Consider the following 20,964-nt stretch of genomic DNA (forward strand, 5'->3'; position numbering starts at 1 on the left):
TTGAAGGAAAAACATCCTTTAAAGCATATATGTATACATTTTCAATGTGGCACTCTTCCTTTAGTCAAATTTGAGTTCAATGCTTGGGGTCCCACATTTTTCAAAATGAAGCCTCTACATGAACCTTAACGAGTTAGAAATTCACGACCGAGCTTTTTGCCGAGTATTGTTGTGTCGTTTTAAATAGGATTAAAGCTTAACTTTCTGCATTTATTGATTTGCTCTTTATAATTCTATATCGTGAAGAAATCAATCACAATCATATATGAGGGTTGCTCATAATGCATTTGGATGTGACAACTCACTAAAAAGTGCGTGCTGCTTCAGCAATATCATTGTACAATTATACTCATGCACAATTAACATGTAATGGTAGAGGGATGTGTACTTGAATCATGCTGTTTGAGTGGCTGTTCGAGCGGCCTTCTAATTTATTGCCCATGACATAACTCGAAACCAGTCAAAGGTATCAATGTGAAACGAAATATGTAAACACTATAATATTACATTGAAGAATTCAGTGCACAAGACCCACAACTCGTTATACCATAATTGCATGGTTATTGAATGTTAGTATTGTTTGATACCTGCTGTCGTCTGCGAATTATTTTATTCTGACATTTAAGGTATGATTCCTACTTCTCCCCTCTAAAACCGATTTAGTATTTCACTCATTTGGATTAAAGTACCGGTACTCACACTTTTCTCATTTCAGCTGGTTTGACAGCATTATGTGCGAAACTGTAACCTCCCTTCCTGAATCAGAAGTATGGGAAAATGGCCATAAAATATTGTGAAAGCAAATCCCAACAAAAAGTTATTTCGCCGGTTCAGGAATCTGACCACTCGATCCTCGGATGCATAGTCCAACGATATTCTCACGGAGCTTGCCGACCCGCATCTTGATAGCGTTCATTGTGTATTTAAATATTATTTATATCTGCTTTCAGAAACACAAGGCGGAAATTACCCAAATCTTACACACGGATGTTGTTTTTAGGCGGAGCTCAATTGAACCTACATTTCTTATGGTATTTATTCAGCTGCAATATTGAACGCACGTCGAATTGGTCATTGTTTTTAATATGGAATGCGAACAGTCTACTATATATATTTACGTCTACCAATAATTATTGAATAACTAAGTGATTAAAAATTATTTAGTTGTTTAAATTAAACTGTTAAAATAAACGTGCATGCATGGGTATCTATGAATTAACATAAATTTGCACAAACGTGCTCATTTAAATTTTAAATGGAATTTGATATGCGTTCATATAATAAAACAACTTTTTTATTTGGCCTACGTAACATTGTAGATGCTGACAAGGGGCTCAAGTCGATCATTAAGTTTTTTGTTCAATGAGCTCACGTTTTAAAAACTTCTCACAGTGTAATGTCTTATTTGTTTTATTAGGGAATATGATTGAGCTATTCAAGAATCCAGTAATATGTCGGCGCGGAGATAGCACGAATTCCTGTAAGTAATATTAAGTTATAAAATTTAGTATAGCTTTTTAAACAAAAACATTAAAAAGTGTCATCAAAAAAGTGTTTTAACCGCATTGCATTTTGGGTAAAAACTTCCCACGCCCCATTGCTTACATGAAAACACGCCAGAACGACAAATATACGCGCCAACACACCAATTGTGAAATTTGTCGAGTTCTCGCTTCCGCGTGTGGGAGACAGTCAAGTCCACCAGCCCGCCAGAAAGCCAAATCATAGGCAGCAAATCGGAACATTAGTACACGCCCGAACGACAATATATTTATGCAGCCACATAAATTTCTCGTTTCGGCTTTGCGTTGGCGCCCCGATTTGTTGATCTGTGGTGTTGGTGGGTTTGAAAGCCCAAAACACGCGGAACATTAAGTATTATGATATTTATTGTTCACTTGTGTTTGCGACTTTCAAACTTTCCATCACGCGGACACGTCAGAACGACCCATATAGCTTCCAGAACGAGAATTGTTGCATTTGTCGTTCTCTCGTGTTTGCGACACACCAGATCTATAAATATACACTTGAAAACGAGCATTTGGCATTAGTCAATCAACCAAATGAACAAAACTATTAATACAACTGTCATCTACGTAAAAATAAATACAGCTTTAGTGAAACATGATTTTAATGAAACGTACCGGTATATCAATTTGGTATATTGCAATAACTATTGGCAACTTGAATACAGGCTTAACATTATTTGATGTATAATCCAACTTTTTTAAACACAATGATTTATGTGAATAATAAAAAATCATAGAAAAAAAATAGAATCTAGCTCGTTAGTGTCCTGACAGACTTTTGGCGACAAGTCGATACCGACGAGTTTATTATGGCGCACCAAAGGGGTCGAAACTTTAACTTCTGCTCGAGCAGAAAAAAATGCTGCTCGAGCAGCATTTAAATGCTGCTCGAGCAGCATATTGCTGCTCGAGCAGCAATTTACTGGTCGAGCAGCATTTAAATGCTGCTCGAGCAGCAAAATTCCTGCTCGAGCAGCAATATGCTGCTCAAGCAGCATTTATTTTTAGAATAAACCATTGAACCCGTCAGCCAATCAAATTTGAGCTTACAAACGGACGACATTAGCTATCTCTACGGAAACGAAATAGACCGGTGTAGCGTCAATATTGTCAGATCGTGAGATCTGACGATTTCACAGTACCTCCGTGATATTGCTCCGATCAGTCGCCGTGAAAAATGTCAGATTGATGAAAAATAATATTTAACGCATTGTTGTTTTAATTCAACTTAATTTCGCGTTTTTACAGCTTGCAGTTATTTTCGGACATCTTTTTTTCGGACGTTGAACCTAAACACATTGTTCACAACAAAGATATCGAAACAGTAGTTCTAACACAATGCAAACATTTGAATTTTAAAACGATTTTCGTTTTAAATGTTATATATATCGATGATGTACATGCATTACGTTGTAAAGAAATATGGTAATGCCTAATTTACAGTCATGAGTTGCACTTTTTTAATACAAAGATATAACATTGATTGAAGAAAATATTTTCAGATTATATAATATATATATATATTATTTCAGCTTAAAAAAGTTAAAAACTTATTATGAACCAAATTCAGTTCCAGAAATATATAATCCCAATCGGTGTTTTTATCATTATTTTAGCTAATTCACATGTACACTCAATTCAGGAAAACTATTTTATTATATTTCATACAATCATAGTTACCACTATCATCATTTATTTAATATGTCAACAAGCTTGATTGGCAATTGTCGCTTCAGCTCGGGTAATGCTTTAAAGTACCCCGTGTACTCTTAAGTATACTTTAATGTACCCCGGGTACGCTAAATATACTTAAACGTACCGTTGGTCTGTCTGTCAGTGCAGTCACTCACCAACTTGTCAGTGCTCTATCTCAGAAACTCAATATAAGTATTCAACATGAAACTTTATGGGTGTATAAATATAGCTGAGGAGAGGTGCCATGTACAAGAACCATAACCCGTCGCTTTCTGAAATAAGAGTTATTGCGCTTTGTTGTTTTTTTATGATGTAACCAAGGCTATATCTCAGATACTATACAAGATTTTAACATGAAACTTCATGGGTGTATAATTATCAATGCACGAGAACCATAACCGTATACTTTCTTACATAACGGTTATTGCCCTTTCTTGTTATTGTTATTTTATGATGTAACTTTTCAGGGCTATATCTCATTTATAGAACCATGCATAAGAACCACAACCCTTCACTTTCTTAAATAAGAGTTATTGCCCTTTGTTGTTTTTGTATGATGTAACTTTTCAGGGCTTTATCTCAGAAACTATAAATACAAGATTTCAACATGAAATTTCATGGGTGTATAATTGTCAATGAGAATAAGTGCCATGCACAAGAAACATAACCCTAGTACATGTACATATGTACATGTCTGATGTTACTTTACAGGACTATATCACAGATACTATACACGATTTAAAGATGAAATTTAATGGACGTTAAGATATCAATGAGGAGAGGTGTCATGCACAAAATCTATAACCCTACACTTTCTTAAATAAGAGTTATTGCCAATTGTTTTTTTATGTTGTTACTATTAAATAAGTGAGATAAGGGTACAACCCTTCAAATAAACTTTTTTGTTAGTTCTGCACCCATCAATAATCAAAATTTATTTGGCGGGGATATCAATTTAACGAATTTGCTTATTATTAGTCTAAACGTTGAAATAGACTTAATATTTTAAGTAGCAATGAGAATATAAGACACAACAGACTCATCAGTCATCAGTATTATGTTAGCATATCTTTAGTCGGTTACTGAACTAGGGCAAATAAAGTTGAAGTTTTTCAGGTGGTCTAAAAGTCCTCACCGCCTAGCAGATAAGTCTACAAAGTATTTTAAAGCCGGTTCATGAACATGAAATGATAAGTCATTTACGCCATCGGGATTATTTATTTTAAGTCAATATGTTTTTGGAATCTTAAGGCACTCATTGAAAAATACACCACTACATAAATAAATATCTAGGTCAATTGTGATTCTGTCAAGCAATGATTATCATATCAATTATTATCTCCAGAGTTATTTTTTTTTTCTTGCACTTATCATAATCTAACCATCTGCATTATTTTTGCCAAACAGGTGGTTTTGCAATCTGAGCACCACAATCATCAATATTTTTGTGTGGATATAAAGATGTTATAAAAATTTAGGATTATAACATCTTAAGTTTTATCGTGCTGTACTTGTTTAGGAGATGTGTAATACCAACTGGCTACTTCTGTTTTCAAAACTAAAAGGCATAGAAGGATTTTATTAATATTTTGTTGAGTTCTCAGATTAATCGAGCCCAAAGCACTTCCTGCTACACAAACATATTTTCGAGCAACAACACATATTGATAATATCCATTTTAATGCCGTGCGGGTCTTTACAGTGGAGTGATCGAGTCGCACAGATATGTTTGCCGCACTCCAGGAATCAGAAGTCTGCTTCTCACGACTAGTCTCGATAAACTGAATCATGGGCCTGTCACAACATTGTGGGATGCTTTTTCATGACCAAACATTTGGCAGTCTGGAAATAAAGTAAAAGTCATTCATACTTGTGTTAAAATAGTGACCTGAAAATCAATAGGGGTCATCTTCGGGTCACGATCAATGTACCTATGAAGTGTCATGATCCTAGGCAAAAGCATTCTTGAGTTATCATCTGAAAATCATTTTACTATTTCGGGTCACTGTGACCTTGACCTTTGACCTTGTGACCTCAAAATCAATAGGGGTCATCTGCAAGTCATGATCAATCTACCTATGAAGTTTCATGATCCTAGGTGTATGCGTTCTTGAGTTATCATCCGAAAACCATTTTACTATTTTGGATCACTGTGACCTTGACCTTTGACCTAGTGACCTCAAAATCAATAGGGGTCATCTGCGAGTCATGATCAATCTACCCATGAAGTTTCATGATCCTAGGCGTATGCGTTCTTGAGTTATCATCCGGAAACCATTTTACTATTTCGGGTCACCGTGACCTGGACCATTGACCTAGTGACCTCAAAATCAATTAGGGTCATCTGCAAGTCATGATCAATCTACCCATGAAGTTTCATGATCCTAGGCGTATGCGTTCTTGAGTTATCATTCAAACCATTTTACTATTTCTGGTCGCTGTGACCTTCACCTTTGACCTAGTGACCTCAAAATCAATAAGAGTCATCTGCAAGTCATGATCAATCTACCTATGAAGTTTCATGATCCTAGGCCCAAGCGTTCTTGAGTTATCGTCTGACAACCACCTGGTGGACGGACCGACAGACCGACCGACATGAGCAAAGCAATATACCCCCTCTTCTTCGAAGGGGGGCATAAAAACAACAACAGTTGTTTGCAATAAGAAAAGCATATATATTCACTAGATTAAGTGTTCACAAAAAATACTATTTCTGAAAATAAAATTGCAAGAACGATAGTTTGACAGTGAAAAGTATTCATGTTTTATGCATCATAAATATACAATCACATTAAGACACTGAAAAACAACTTTTCATACAAAACAATATAATGGAGCAAAGAGAATGCTTTTTTTCATTATATGACACATTAATAAATTAAAATATGAGTAATCTTCTTGTTTAACCTTTTTTCAGGGTTATTTAACAAAAGACTCTATAACACAGTTTGATCCTCAGGTTATGATATTACATATGAAATATCATGTCCTTTATAAATTAAAAGAAAATGCAAGGCTCTAAAAACCAATGCACCAACAGAAAGGTACGATGATTATATTCTACATTCTCCCATTATTTTGTTGAATAAAAGTTAATGCAGATCTTTACTAAGCAAACTAGAGCTTTGTAACAGACGTGACAAATACCCCCACGTGCCGAATTGACACAGACTATTTTGCATGCTGTCTTCACAAAACAAGAGAATCAAATTTATGGCTATTTTTAAGAATGATAATGCCATTATCATTTATGGCCATTTTGACCTTTGAACTCTTGAATTCTTTAGCATGACATGCAGTCCAAATGTATGGCCATTTTTTTTTACTTTTGAACTCCAAGTGTGACCAAGACCTTGGAGTTATCAACATGGCCTTTTTTTACCTCTGAACTCAAAGTGTGACCTTGAACTTGGAGTTATCGACGTAATTCTTTCGCGCGACACACCGTCCAATGATGGTGACCAAATGTGCCAAATGATTTTAAAATCTCACAATGAATGACATAGTTATTGCCCAGACAAGCTCATTTATGGCCATTTTTAATCTTTGAACTCAAAGTGTGACCTTGACCTTCGAGATATTGAAGTAATTCTTTCGCGCGACACACCGCCCCATGATGGTGAACAAATTTGCTAAATGATTTTAAAATCTCACAATAAATGATAAAGTTATGGCCCGGACAAGCATTTGACCCTTGAACTCCAAGTGTGACCTTGATCTTGGGGATATCGACGTACTTTTTTCACGCAACACACCGTTCCATGATGGTGAACAAATGTACAAAGTTATTTTAAATCTAACGATAAATGACATAGTTATGGTCCGGACAAACTTTCGGTTTAAAACACACTAAGTGACCCCGTGACCTAGTTTTTGACCCAGCATGACCCATATTCAAACTTGGCCTAAACATCATCAAGATACAACTTGTGACCAAGTTTGGTGAAGATCGGATGAAATTTCCAGACAGACCGACCGACAGTACGACAAAGTGACACCTATATAGAAATATAAAGCTTATTTATTACCATCAATGCAAACACTCCACAGCTGTTTCCGTGGCGCTGTTTGTTGCAAGGTGGCGCTTTTAACTCTGAACTGATTTTTTCCAAGCCATCTTTCACAATTTGCGCTCGTTGACACATGAACTGGCTGCAACAAATATTTTGTTGGTAAAAATCAACAAAAATCATGTGCCTATATACTTAAGCGGTACTTTATCTATACCAAATTGTTTTGGTAATCAGTTTTCAAACATATATATATATATGTGAATCTACTAACACATTATTTGAAACACATAAGTGTGAGAGATAGGACACAATAATAAATAAGAATGAACTAAGAAAGCAAGCTTAAATTTATATATATTTATATCATTTTTTAAGTGTTGGTGCTCATTACAAGTTAATATTTAAGATAAAAATCCAAATATAGAAAACAAATAAGATTTACAAAGTTTTTTGAATATCTTGTTTGCTATATTGCCTGATGAATAATAACTGGAACTGGCCAAAAAAGCTCCCTAAATGTGACCTTTGATCTCTTGTTAACGCATGCTCTGCAGCTTCTCTACATGGAGAACATATGTGGTAAGCTATATTAAAAATTGCATATTCAATTATCGAATCACAGTTTGGATAAGCTCAGAGACACACATAAAATGCACATACACCAACTGCTACTGTGACTGCTATATCAAGCAGGTAAGACAAAAAATGAATTACAGCTTTGAACCTTACCAGAACAAATCGAACAAGGCCTTGTTGTTACCACCCAACGAGTCGTAAATGGTTACAGTCCTGGACATAACACTTGCAACCAGCAAAACCCAGTGAATGTTGCCTTTACATTGTGGCAGCATAAGTAGATCATACATATTGAAGTCCACCTACAAAATGTGAAATTAAAATGTACCTTAAACAATGTATACATTACTAAACAGTGAGAACTTTGCTCAAATTACTTCAAAGAAGTATAGTGGCATGCTAGAATCAAGTACAGTTTAAGTTAACAATAAAACAAAAGATTGTCAGGCAATATGGTACTCCTGGAACAACTTTGTAGAGGTCATCATTTACAAAGAACATGTAGAATTTATGAAGAACCACCACTTTTACATAAAAATTCATGTTATGTAAAACGAAGACTTTGGCATTCATATCTCACAGACATATCAAGTCATTACCACTGCCACCTTCATCAACATAATTATTGGACACATAGAGAACTACTATATCTCACTACATACAAAATGTGGTAGCCCTAGATCCGAGAGTTAAGGACAAGAATATTTTAAAAGTTTTCACGAAATAAGCAAGAAAGAAGTGTATATAATGTTCAATTTTGTGACCCGCGGGTCAGGGTCAAATTTGACCCAAAGGGCATAATTTGAACAAACTTGGTAGAGGACAATAAGATGTTACTGCAAACCAAATTTGGTAGCCATAGTCCGAATGGTTTTCAACTAGAAGATTTTTAAAATTTTCACAAAATGGGCGCTTTATAAGCGTTTATTCAATTTTGTGACCCCCCTCCCCCCGGGGCAGGGTCAAAGTTGACCCCAGAGGCATAATTTGAACAAACTTGGTAGGGGACTATAAGATGTCACTTCATACCAAATTTGGTAGCCCTAGGCCCAATGGTTATGGACAAGAATGATTTTTAAAGTTTACCCTAAATTAGCCATTTATAAGCATATGTTCAATTTTGTGACCCCCGGGGCAGTTTCAAATTTGACCCCAGGGGCATAGTTTGAACAAACTAAGAAGAGAATGAATACATGTCAATACATACCAAATTTGGTAGCACTATGCCATACAGTTATTGACAAGTAGATTTTTTAAGTTTTCACAAAATAGGCCTCATACAAGCATATGTTCAATTTTGTGACCCTCGGGGCAGGGTCAAACTTGACCCCAGGGACATAATTTGAGCAAACTTGGTAGAGGACTATAAGATGTCACTATCTTCCAAATTTGGTAGCCCTAGGCCCAATGGTTATGGACAAAAAGAGTTGTAAAGTTTTCACAAAATAGACCCTATATTAGCATATGTTAAATTTTGTGACCCCGGGGCAGTTTCAAATTTGAACCCAGGGGCATAATTTGAACAAATTTGGAAGAGGACTATTAGATGTCTCTACATACCAAATTTGATAGCCCTATGCCAAATGGTTATGGATGCGAAGATTTTGAAAGATTTCACAAAATAGGCCTTATATAAGCATATGTTCAATTTTGTAACCCCAGAGCAGGGTCAAATTTGACCCCAGGCGCATAATTTGAACAAATTTAAAAGAGGTTCACCCAAGGAACATTACTGAGAAATTTCATCAGAATTGGACCAGTAGTTTAGGAGAAGAAGATGTTTAAAGGAAAAGTTAATGAACTGACGGACGCACGCACGCAGGCACGGACGGACGCACGCATGACGGACACAGGACCATGACATAAACTCCACTGGCCTTTGGCCAGTGGAGCTAAAAATCAATTCAGGAAGGGAGGGAGCACCCCTCCCTTACCCAACCATAAAGGCCCCTGGGCATCTGAAATATGATCACAAGCACTAATAATCATATAATAATGATATAACTCGGTCACCACTGTCGATAAATTGGAAATTGTTATGATTGTGAGATATAATGTAAACATTTGCATACAGATCAATCTTTTTTCTTCAAGCCCAACACAAAATAACAATGCAAAATTAAAGTTTTAAAGGTTTTTGATGGGTACAAATAGGGTATTTATCTGGACATTGGAAACGTTGAAATACATGAAAATATCATCAAACAACTTAAATGTATTTCATTGTTTAAATATGTTTTTCTTGATTTTTCTCCAAACTTTACACAAAAATGGGCGATTTCAATAATATTAAACTAGAAATGGTGCGTCAGAGGCCGACGTGTATCCCCACGCCGCATGTTTGACCCAGGGGTGCCCCAGGGTTGGTAATGGGGCTATGCATAGTTGAAATTGAACGCATTGAAGAGAAGTTCGGTATCAATTAGATGTGAATCGTTGTAGAAATGAAGAAATTATAGTAAAAGGCAATTTTGGGTGGGCGTGGCCTATGTGGGCGGGGCGCCCCAGGGTTGGTAATGGGGCCATGCATAGTTGAGATTAACCATAATGTCATAGGAGAGGTTCAGTATCAATTTGAAGTGAATCGGTGTAGAAATGAAGAAATTATAGTAAAAGGCAATTTTGGGTGGGCGTGGTCTATGTGGGCGTGGCCAATGTGGGCGGGGCACCCCAGGGTTGGTAATGGGGCCATGCATAGTTGAGATTATCCGTATTGCCATAAGAGAGGTTCAGTATCAATTTGAAGACATTCAGTGTAGTATGGTGCACTCAAAATGTGCAGCTCCATGAGATACACATGCATGCCAAATATCAAGTTGCTATCTTGAATATTGCAAAAGTTATGACCAAGGTTAAAGTTTTGGGACACACACACAATGACAGACAGGCCAAAAACAATATACCCCCTTTCTTTCGATCCGGGGGCATAAAAATGAGTAAAAATCTCTGACCCGGCCCCACCTCAACCCACATAACTTTTGACCTTGGGGTCAGATCAAAATTCCAAATAGTGCAGAGTCGCACAGATGCTCATAGCTACCATGTGTGTAAGTTTCAAGGTTCTAGTGCTTAAAGTGTAGGAGGAGAAAGTGGCCAGGACGGACGGACAACGGAGATAACCACAATATCCCCACTTTTTCTCCGAAAAGCGTGGGGATAATGAAACCTAAATGAAAACTTGTCTCAAATTTTAGATGTTAAGTTATGGCAACAGTTTTGTTTGTATTGCATAGGGAAAGGGTTCAAGTTTTATAAATGAGTAGGGCCGCTCTGTTAGATGTGATCACTTTTTCACAACAAAAGATGTTAACCAAATGTTTTGATTTTTTTTTATTAATGTACATGTCTTTTGCACTTAATAAAATCCCATTAAAACATGTTATCAATATTTTGTGTGTTTTGTCAACATGCAGTATGTTCTTAAGAAAAATTTAAATACAAAATCAGAAGTGTTTTAAAAAAACAATATGGAAAAAATTGAAATTTTCATGTTTTTTAACACATATTTTTCAAAACTATACTCTTAAAAGTTTTTTTCCTGGCCTCAAAGCAGTGTATCTTAAAGTAAAAACTCAGATTTATCAAAATATAGGATGGCCTTCAAATATATGTGAAGTTTCTTTTTTATGATACATGTTTATATTTTTTTATAATATTTGACCTCTTTTTCTATAATATGTGTCTTGTTCGGATAAAACTGGGCTAAATTCATGTGCGTAAAGTGTCGTCCCAGATTAGCCTGTGCAGTCCGCACCGGCTTAACAGGGACGACACTTTTCGCTTAAACTTGATTTTCGGTAAGAAGGGACTTCCTTCAAACTAAAAATACTGTAAAAGCGGAAAGTCTCGTCCCTGATTAGCCTGTGCAATCTGCACAGGCTAATCAGGGACTAGACTTTCCGCACATGAATTAAGCCCAGTTTTCTCATAACAACACACATATAATTCACTGTTCTATATTTAGACCTTGCTCTCTATATATTAAACATTATATTCTCTATATATTGGACCTTGTTCTTTATAAATTAGACCTTGTTCTTTTTATACTTTATACATTAAACACGATGGCCTCTTACTTGACCTTCCTCTGTAATACAATATATCCTCTATATATTTAGGTAATGTGTCATTAAAAATGAATTAAATAATAATAAGTGCTGTACCTTTGTTTATCGAAGGTTTTAACATGGTTTTTAGTTTAGATGTGTAGGAATTGTACCACAAGGGTGACAGTCTGCGTGGTTTAATTATAAGTGTCTGAAAGACTTTGTCATCAATCATATTTGACATTTGACCATGTTCAACTTTTATTTTGGCTTTTTTTTCAGTTGCTTTTGAATGCTTTATTAAATCGAAATTTAATCATTAATTCTGCTATAATGTAAGTTTGTTTTCACTTTCTGGAGGTTTATAAGAAAAACATTTATTTTGTGTCCCAAGTGTACATTTACAACATTTGTTAACCAACTTCAGGCTAACATTGAAGATTATTGGAGAAACATTTTGATTAAAATTGACATTAATTTGAGAAGAGGAAATGCATTTTTGTAATAATGTTACGGTAAAGTCAAATATACTTCCCAAGTTCCCACACATTATCATTTATATGCTTATATTTTTCTTCTGAAGACAAAATATGGAGACATACCCATATAATAAGAGTAGTTCACCCCCAGAGTGAAGAAACCACCTTTTTCTGTTGGAGATTACACCCTTCTGTGTACTTCTTTCCAGAAAATTGGTGCCTTTGTTTATTTTTTAAAAGCTATCACCTGTTCATCAAACATGATAAAAATTTCGTACACTTGGGACAATGCGATATTTGTCTTGCAAAAAAAGTTCACAAGGTTTTGGCATCAAATTTTCAGTACATCTAGTGATAAACATTAATGGTTTGAAGAAAATGATGTAAAACATTGAACATTTTACCTTTAGAAAAATTTAAAATAACTTTCTTGCAAAATGTACACTTGGGACACTTTTTGCCTATAAATATTGAAGCACTTTATGATGCCACCTCTTAATATACGTGAAGAGAGTTGAAAATTGTGGCACAAAATTGACAAGAACATCATTGCTTTGAACACTTGCTACAAGAGATATCAACCTAAGTTAGAAGCATTGTTTTATTTTTCTTAAAGCATATGCATTTTTATATTCATTTAATGATGGCAATACCTAATATTTCTGAAAGTTTTATTGAAGTATAGAATTGAAAATTGCCTTTTACATAAAATGTCACGCAAAACCAGTACACTTTGGGCAATTTTAAGGATATTTTTCAATATATTTTGTAAATGAAGCAAGTTATTGAGAAGAATTTTCACATTTAAGTTAATCACATGGAAACACTTCTGTAAGATAGAAAAAGAACTCAAACATGCTTAATGCAGGTTTTTTTCCCCATCTTTGTGACCCGCCGATCATCGGCCCTTTCCCCTCCGATTTTTTGTTCCCCTCAGCTGGTAAATTTTCCCCTAGATTTCATTTTCCCCTCCAAAAAAAATTTATTTTTTTTTAACCTTTAAATATATAAGTTAATCTGATCCAGTGTAGAAAAAAGAAAAATATTGCATAATTAAATTTTCTGTTTCCTTGAATTTGTTTTAAAAACAGTAAAATATGCTTAATTGATTATTTAAGACTTTCCTTATTTTGCCCAAAATCCGGCGTTTCGTGTGATTTTTCCCCAAAAAATCTGGCGTTTCGCGCGATTTTTTTCCCCTAAAAAAATGCCAGGCCCTTTCCCCAAAATCAGATAAAAACCCCTGTAATGGTAAGAAAATAAATGCATGTTTTATTTAGGCTTCATTATTTTTTAAATCACCCATAGGATATGATGCGGCACTTGTCTTTAAGGAATATAAAAAAAATCAATCATTTTTACCCGGAAGTTGGCGCTGTAATAAATTTGCTATTCTGTGTGTTCTTTTACCAAGCTTGATTAGGAATTTTTGAAAACGCGCCATGGAGATTTTCTTTCACCATAAAAAATAATAGTTCACGGATTCAAACCATAATTCTTGATTAATATGTTGCTACAGTGGATTCCTGTTCTTAGCATACCATGTCAGCAAAAATTATGCTAATAACAGGAATATGCTATTAACAGGAACACACATTTTAGCATAAATATAGCAACTGGGGGCATACAATAAGTCAAATCTGTTAATAATTGATCATCAAAGTGAAATTTAAATTCAACATTGTATATGATTGATGTTTAAGATAACTATTTGTCAAATGGAATTGTATTCTAAGGTATTTGCATTTGCATTTGAGCATATTTTTGCAGATTTAAAGCATATTTTCTTGGCATTCTGAGAATGTTCTATGCTATAAAGACTTTAAGTGAATTCTGAATATTGGGGTTAAAAATTATGCTATTAATAGAAGAAAAATACATTAAAATTTAAGAATTAATCTGTGCTTTGACATTCTATATCAGAGCTCCAGATAAAAATTTGCTCAAATTCTTATTTACTCCCTATTTCAAAAATTAATTCTTATTTTACCCCCTATTTATAAAATTAATTCTTAACACTATATTACCAAATAATTTTTATGCATTGTTTTTGACACATCAACAATCCAACATTTTGGTTTATAGTCTTGGAAAAGCCTGGCTTTCTTTTCTGTTTCTTGCTTTCCCATAATCGGACAGCTTTTTCTGGCTCAAAAGACCCCACATCTATCTTGCTCATCTTGCTTTTTTTGCCTTCCACGCTTCGATACACCGCTTCGGTTGGCCATTTTGATTTTTTATTTAAAACAGTAACTGTCAATTCGGCTTAGGTCATAATGGCATTTTGGTCGCCGTTAAAGTCATATCAAAAATATATATTTAACATTTAATTTTAATGACATTTTGAATAGGTATATTGTTTATTACTTGTGAATAAAAATTACGATAAGTGTAATTAAAAAGGTACAATAAACAGTAATGACTCGCCTGTAATACCAGGAGAACAGAATCGAGACTGTTTGGCCTTTCGACCGTTCTTAAGTGTGGCCCTTCCTAACAGCAAAGTGACGTTGACTTAAAGCTGTAGTTTTAATTGAGCGCCTCGACGTGTCAGAACCGGGATGAAATGTTTACCATATATAATTTGCTACTGGAAGTTTTACGCACGTTCGAAAATGTCGAATTCGTGTTTTATTTTTTCAATGCGTAACTTTATGCAAAGATTTTAAATCTAAATCGTTATTTAAGAAATTTTATTCGTTTTTTCGCCTTTACACATGTTATCTGGAGCACTGCTATATGCTAATTACATAAATATGCTATTATCAGGTATGCTAATAAGTGGAATCCAGAAATTATCCTTCAGTCTGACAGAATTTCGTAGCCTGTCAGACCAAACATCTGACAGATTATTTTACATTTTGCGGTGTCTGACTTGGCTTCTCACTTTTGAGTCCATGATGCTAAATGTTTTAGATTCAACACTAGTTTCCTCAACCTCACGACACCAGAGCTCCTGTGATGCAAATATACTTAAGTGGTATAAAGAGATATTTTTTTCCCTGCAAATTGCGTTTAGTTCCTCACTTCTGGTTAAAAACAAACCTGTTACCCTCCGATTGACTGTAAATTTAAACAGCAAACTCCAATACATATTCCTGTTTGTATTCTTGTATGAAAATGTCCACAACATATGGGCGTAGTTACATGGGGACTGAATATTCAAATACATGTAGGTTAAGAAGTACAGTAAATGACATGACAAAATGCTGTTAGGACATATCATCATCCTTAATTCTAAACCAGCTATACATGACATTATTCTTAAGAGGGGCATTTCAGAATAAAGATAAAAAGATACAAACGATTCGCAATGGAAAAATTATTTCCTGCAAATATTTTTTATCGAAATTATTTCCGTCAAGACATGTTGTACAATAGCATGCCATGGTTAAAATGAGTGTGTAATACAATGCCTAATCTCTTTCTGCAAAGTTTGGGAAGTCTGCTTTAGGGACATTATAATGGAAGGACAGATGAAAGGTAACTCATTACAGTATAGTGCCACCAATGTAATTATTATGCCGTTTTTTCGCAGTTCAGAGCTGAAAATAACATCCCAGAACTTAATTATGCACTGCCAAGTTATTCAATAAATAGTAAATTGTAAACATTTCAATATGAAAAATTAAACAACTTGTAATTCAGACACAACTCACATTTACCTGTTGTTAGCTTTGAACAAGCTAATAGGCCTCGGTGAAAAATAATTTACATTGAAATTGAGAAAAGTCCTCGAGAACTCAGTGCCCCAGATAATTATTTGGGAAAATTGGGTTTTCAACCATTGATTTTAAAAAATAGGGTGATTCCATTCTTCATATAGAGTGAAATGAGTAATAAAAATGCATACCTTTAAATAATTGCTGATTTACTTCCGTTGACGCTGCACACTTGTATTGATTCAATAGAACTGTAAACTATCATCATACATTTTAATAAACTGATGTTTCGTAACATCTTTAATCCTTGAAACTGTCCATGATATAAACTTTAAAAAATGTCGAGAATTTCTAACCAATGACATGCCTTTTTATACTTTTGACAGATTTGTTAAGTCACAGACTTTCCATCATGTTTTTTGGATGTCAACTCAAATGCTGTATGCACAGTTTCTAACAAAACCGATAACACGAATGATTCGGCACTTATTGGCTCTTGCTTTCTTGATTCGAAAAAGTTTGCGATCGGCTGATATTTTGGCGCAACAATCTCGGACGTCTTTCGACCTCTCTTAGCTATTTTTATTTCGCATCGTAATAGAAACTGAAACTACAGACGCTTTACAAATACATGCACAATGAGCGACGAATTAGGTCAGATTGAAAACGCATAGCGTTTGAATAACTATGACCGTTTGCTAAGCTTGCTGAGTGTAAGCGTCACCGCGTTATGATAATAATTCCAAAGAGAAAATACCTAAAATGAGCATAGCATTTTTAATCGAAGTTTTGTATCGTTAATTTGACGAATTTGCGTAAAAGTCAAATTGGTTGCGTTTTCAATACTCATGATATTGTATTTCTTTGCATTTTTAAATATTTTAATAGGGTGAAAGACGCAGATACGCAGCTTATCTGGGGCACTGAGAACTGGTTAACAGACATGATATTTTGGATAATTGTAAAAGTTAGGACAGCAGATATACATATATGGGGAGAACGAGAAACGTAAACAATGTTAACCAGAAAGGCACAATCACAGGCAATCGGCACCTGTGTCGGAAGCAATAATTAAGAATCATTAAGAAAGTAAATCGATAGAAACAGAGAACCCACCCATTGACCAATTCTTATCAGTCATCGTCGTGATTTTCGCAAAAGTTTTAACAGCCGTTAGACATTTATGATCGATTTTCTCATTAAGCGAATGGCAACAATTTTTTGATCGACTAGTTTGCAGCCAAAATATAAAGCACTTACCGCGTGTCAATGTTAAACTTTAAACAGATCGTCACATAAACTTGCAGAAGATGTGAAAAAGGCACCATCACGGCGGCAGCCATTTTTTCCAAACAAACCAGTTTTGCACCAAATGGCAAATATAACAAGAGTTCTGATTGGCTAATGCCATAATCTGAAAATAAATGCTGGTCGAGCAGGATTTTTCTGCTCGAGCAGAAAAATATGGGATACCAAAGGGGTCGAAACTTTAACTTCTGCTCGAGCAGAAAAAAATGCTGCTCGAGCAGCATTTAAATGCTGCTCGACCAGCAAAATGCTGCTCGAGCAGCAAATTTACTGCTCGACCAGCATTTTTTTCTGCTCGAGCAGAAAAATCCTGCTCGACCAGCATTTATTTTTAGATTATGGCATTAGCCAATCAGAACTCTTGTTATAATTGCCACATGGTGCGAAACTGGTTTGTTTGGAAAAAATGCCTGCCGCCATGATGGTGCCTTTTTCACATCTTCTGCAAGTTTATGTGACGACCTGTTAAAAGTTTAACAGTGACACGCGGTAAGTGCTTTATATTTTGTCTGCAAACTAGTCGATCAAAAAATTGTTGCCATTCGCTTAATAAGAAAATCGACCATAAATGTCTAACGGCTGTTAAAACTTTTGCGAAAATCACGACGATGACTGATAAGAATTGCTCAATGGGTGCGCAAGTGTAGGTTCTCTGTTTCTATCGATCAGGGATGTATAATAGATACACATCTATTATACATCCCTGTATCGATTTGCTTTCTTAATGATTCTTAATAATTGCTTCCGACACAGGTGCCGATTGCCTGTGATTGTGCCTTTCTGGTTAACATTGTTTACGTTTCTCGTTCTCCCATGTATATCTGCTGTCCTAACTTTCACAATTATCCAAAATATTATGTCTGTTAACCAGTTCTCAGTACCCCAGATAAGCTGCGTATCTGCGTCTTTCACCCTATTAAAGGGGCCTTTTCACAGATTTTGGCATTTTTTAACTTATTCATTAAATGCTTTATATCGATAAATGTAAGCATTCTATCGTAACAGCTCCAGTAAAAAAATCAAGAATAAAATTTAAAAAAGGAAATGAACATTGCCCGGTCCAGGTTTCGAACCAGTGACCCCTGGAGTCCTGCTAGAGTCCTGAAGTAAAAACGCCTTAACCTACTGAGCTATTCCGCCGAGTACACATACCTGGCGTATTTTATACCTTATATAAGCAATCTTCGTAGTTTCACAAAATTTAACGACAAAAACAGAACTCTCCAAATTATTCAATCGTTTCGCGTTGCAACGCTTTATAATTTTTAGGTTTTAAAATCGTCAAAAGATGCATATAATGGCTATATTAGACCATGGTAAATGTTCAGTATTACTGTTTCCTCACAAATATCATAACTAAAACGAAAATTTGCGAATCTGAAACAACTTTTTTCAATTTTGTCAATTTACCAAAGCGTGAAAAGATCCCTTTAAAATGTTTGAAAATGCAAAGAAATACAATATCATGAGTATTGAAAACGCAACCAATTTGACTTTTACGCAAATTCGTCAAATTAACGATACAAAACTTCGATTAAAAATGCTTTGCTCATTTTAGGTATTTTCTCTTTGGAATTATTATCATAACGCGGTGACGCTTACATTCAGCAAGCTCAGCAAACGGTCATAGTTATTCAAACGCTTTGCGTTTTCAATCTGACCTAATTCGTCGCTCATTGTGCATGTATTTGTAAAGCGTCTGTACTTTCAGTTTCTATTACGATGCGAAATAAAAATAGCTAAGAGAGGTCAAAAGACGTCCGAGATTGTTGCGTCAAAATATCAGCCGATCGCAAACTTTTTCCAATCAAGAAAGCAAGAACCAATAAGTGCCGAATCATTCGTGTTATCGATTTTGTTAGAAACTGTGTATACAGCAGTTGAGTTGACATCCAAAAAACATGATGGAAAGTCATTAGTTAGAAATTGTCGACTTTTTTAAAGTTTATATCATGGACAGTTTCAAGGATTAAAGATATTACGAAACATCAGTTTATTAAAATTTATGATGATAGTTTACAGTTCTATTGAATCAATACAAGTGTGCAGCGTCAACGGAAGTAAATCAGCAATTATTTTAAGGTATGCATTTTTATTACTCATTTCACTCTATATGAAGAATGGAATCACCCTATTTTTCAAAATCAATGGTTGAAAACCCTATTTCCCAAATAATTATCTGGGGCACTGAGTTCTCGAGGACTTTTCTCAATTTCAATGTAAATTATTTTTCACCGAGGCCAATTAGCTTGTTCAAAGCTAACAACAGGTAAAATGTGAGTTGTGTCTGAATTACAAGTTGTTTAATTTTTCATAATTGAAATGTTTACAATTTACTATTTATTGAATAACTTGGCAGTGCATAATTATGTTCTGGGATGTTATTTTCAGCTCTGAACTGCGAAAAAATTGCATAATAATTACATTGGTGGCACTATAAAGACTTACCTTTCATCTGTCCTTCCATTTAAATGTCCCTTAAGCAGACTTCCCAATCTTTGCAGAAAGAGTTTAGGCATTGTATTACACACTCATTTTAACCATGGCATGCTATTGTACAACATGTCTTGACGGAAATAATTTCAATAAAAAATATTTGCAGGAAATAATTTTTCCATTGCGAATCGTTTGTATCTTTTTATCTTTATTCTGAAATGCCCCTCTTAAGAATAATGTCATGTATAGCTGGTTTAGAATTAAGGATGATGATATGTTCTAACAGCATTTTGTCATGTCATTTACTGTACTTCTTAACCTACATGTATTTGAATATTAGTTTAAACCTATTTATTTTAGCTCGATTGCATAGAAAGTAATTCCTACTTATTTGAAATGCTCCCGAGTCCGTTTCCTGGGCCTAGAACCAGTATTTGAATATTCAGTCCCCATATAACTACGCCCATATGTTGTGGACATTTTCATACAAGAATACAAACAGGAATATGTATTGAAGTTTGCTGTTTAAATTGACAGTCAATCGGAGGGTAACAGGTTTGTTTTTAACCAGAAGTGTGGAACTAAACACAATTTGCAGGGAAAAAAAATCTCTTTATACCACTTAAGTATATTTGCATCACAGGAGCTCTGGTTTCGTGAGGTTGAGGAAACTAGTGTTGAATCTAAAACATTTAGCATCATGGACTCAAAAGTGAGAAGCCAAGCCAGACACCGCAAAATGTAAAATAATCTGTCAGATGTTTGTTCTGACAGGCTACGAAATTCTGTCAGACTGAAGGATAATTTCTGGATTCCACTTATTAGCATATAGAATGTCAAAGCACAGATTAATTCTTAAATTTTAATGTATTTTTCTTCTATTAATAGCATAATTTTTAACCCCAATATTCAGAATTCACTTAAAGTCTTTATAGCATAGAACATTCTCAGAATGCCAAGAACATATGCTTTAAATTTGCAAAAATATGCTCAAATGCAAATGCAAATACCTTAGAATACAATTCCATTTGATAAATAGTTATCTTAAACATCAATCATATACAATGTTGAATTTAAATTTCACTTTGACGATCAATTATTAACAGATTTGACTTATTGTATGCCCCCAGTTGCTATATTTATGCTAAAATGTGTGTTCCTGTTAATAGCATATTCCTGTTATTAGCATAATTTTGGCTGACATGGTATGCTAAGAACAG

General features: G+C 34.8%; 1 protein-coding gene across 1 annotated transcript; it reads right to left on the reverse strand.

The window, feature by feature from the left end:
- Nucleotides 1-4,419: 4,419 nt before the first annotated feature.
- On the reverse strand, nt 4,420-17,409 carry LOC127854272 (sentrin-specific protease 1-like). The gene is made up of 4 exons (XM_052389344.1): nt 17,261-17,409; nt 7,967-8,115; nt 7,253-7,376; nt 4,420-5,066 (listed from the first exon to the last, which is right to left on the reverse strand). Exons 2-4 carry the CDS (start codon nt 8,101-8,103, stop codon nt 5,022-5,024), a joined length of 306 nt encoding a protein of 101 aa, XP_052245304.1. The 5' UTR covers nt 8,104-8,115; nt 17,261-17,409; the 3' UTR covers nt 4,420-5,021.
- Nucleotides 17,410-20,964: the final 3,555 nt, after the last annotated feature.

This window comes from Dreissena polymorpha, chromosome 12, assembly GCF_020536995.1.
Source record: "Dreissena polymorpha isolate Duluth1 chromosome 12, UMN_Dpol_1.0, whole genome shotgun sequence".
NCBI classification, from domain to species: domain Eukaryota; kingdom Metazoa; phylum Mollusca; class Bivalvia; order Myida; family Dreissenidae; genus Dreissena; species Dreissena polymorpha.

Excerpts from the sequence above, each read along its gene's own strand:
- LOC127854272 (XM_052389344.1), bottom strand. The coding sequence starts at position 8,103 with ATGTATGATCTACTTATGCTGCCACAATGTAAAGGCAACATTCACTGG. Across the intron at positions 7,377-7,966 it reads GCCTTGTTCGATTTGTTCTG|CCAGTTCATGTGTCAACGAG; the intron begins GTAAGGTTCAAA and ends TATTTGTTGCAG. Across the intron at positions 5,067-7,252 it reads GTGGAGTGTTTGCATTGATG|ACTGCCAAATGTTTGGTCAT; the intron begins GTAATAAATAAG and ends CTTTATTTCCAG.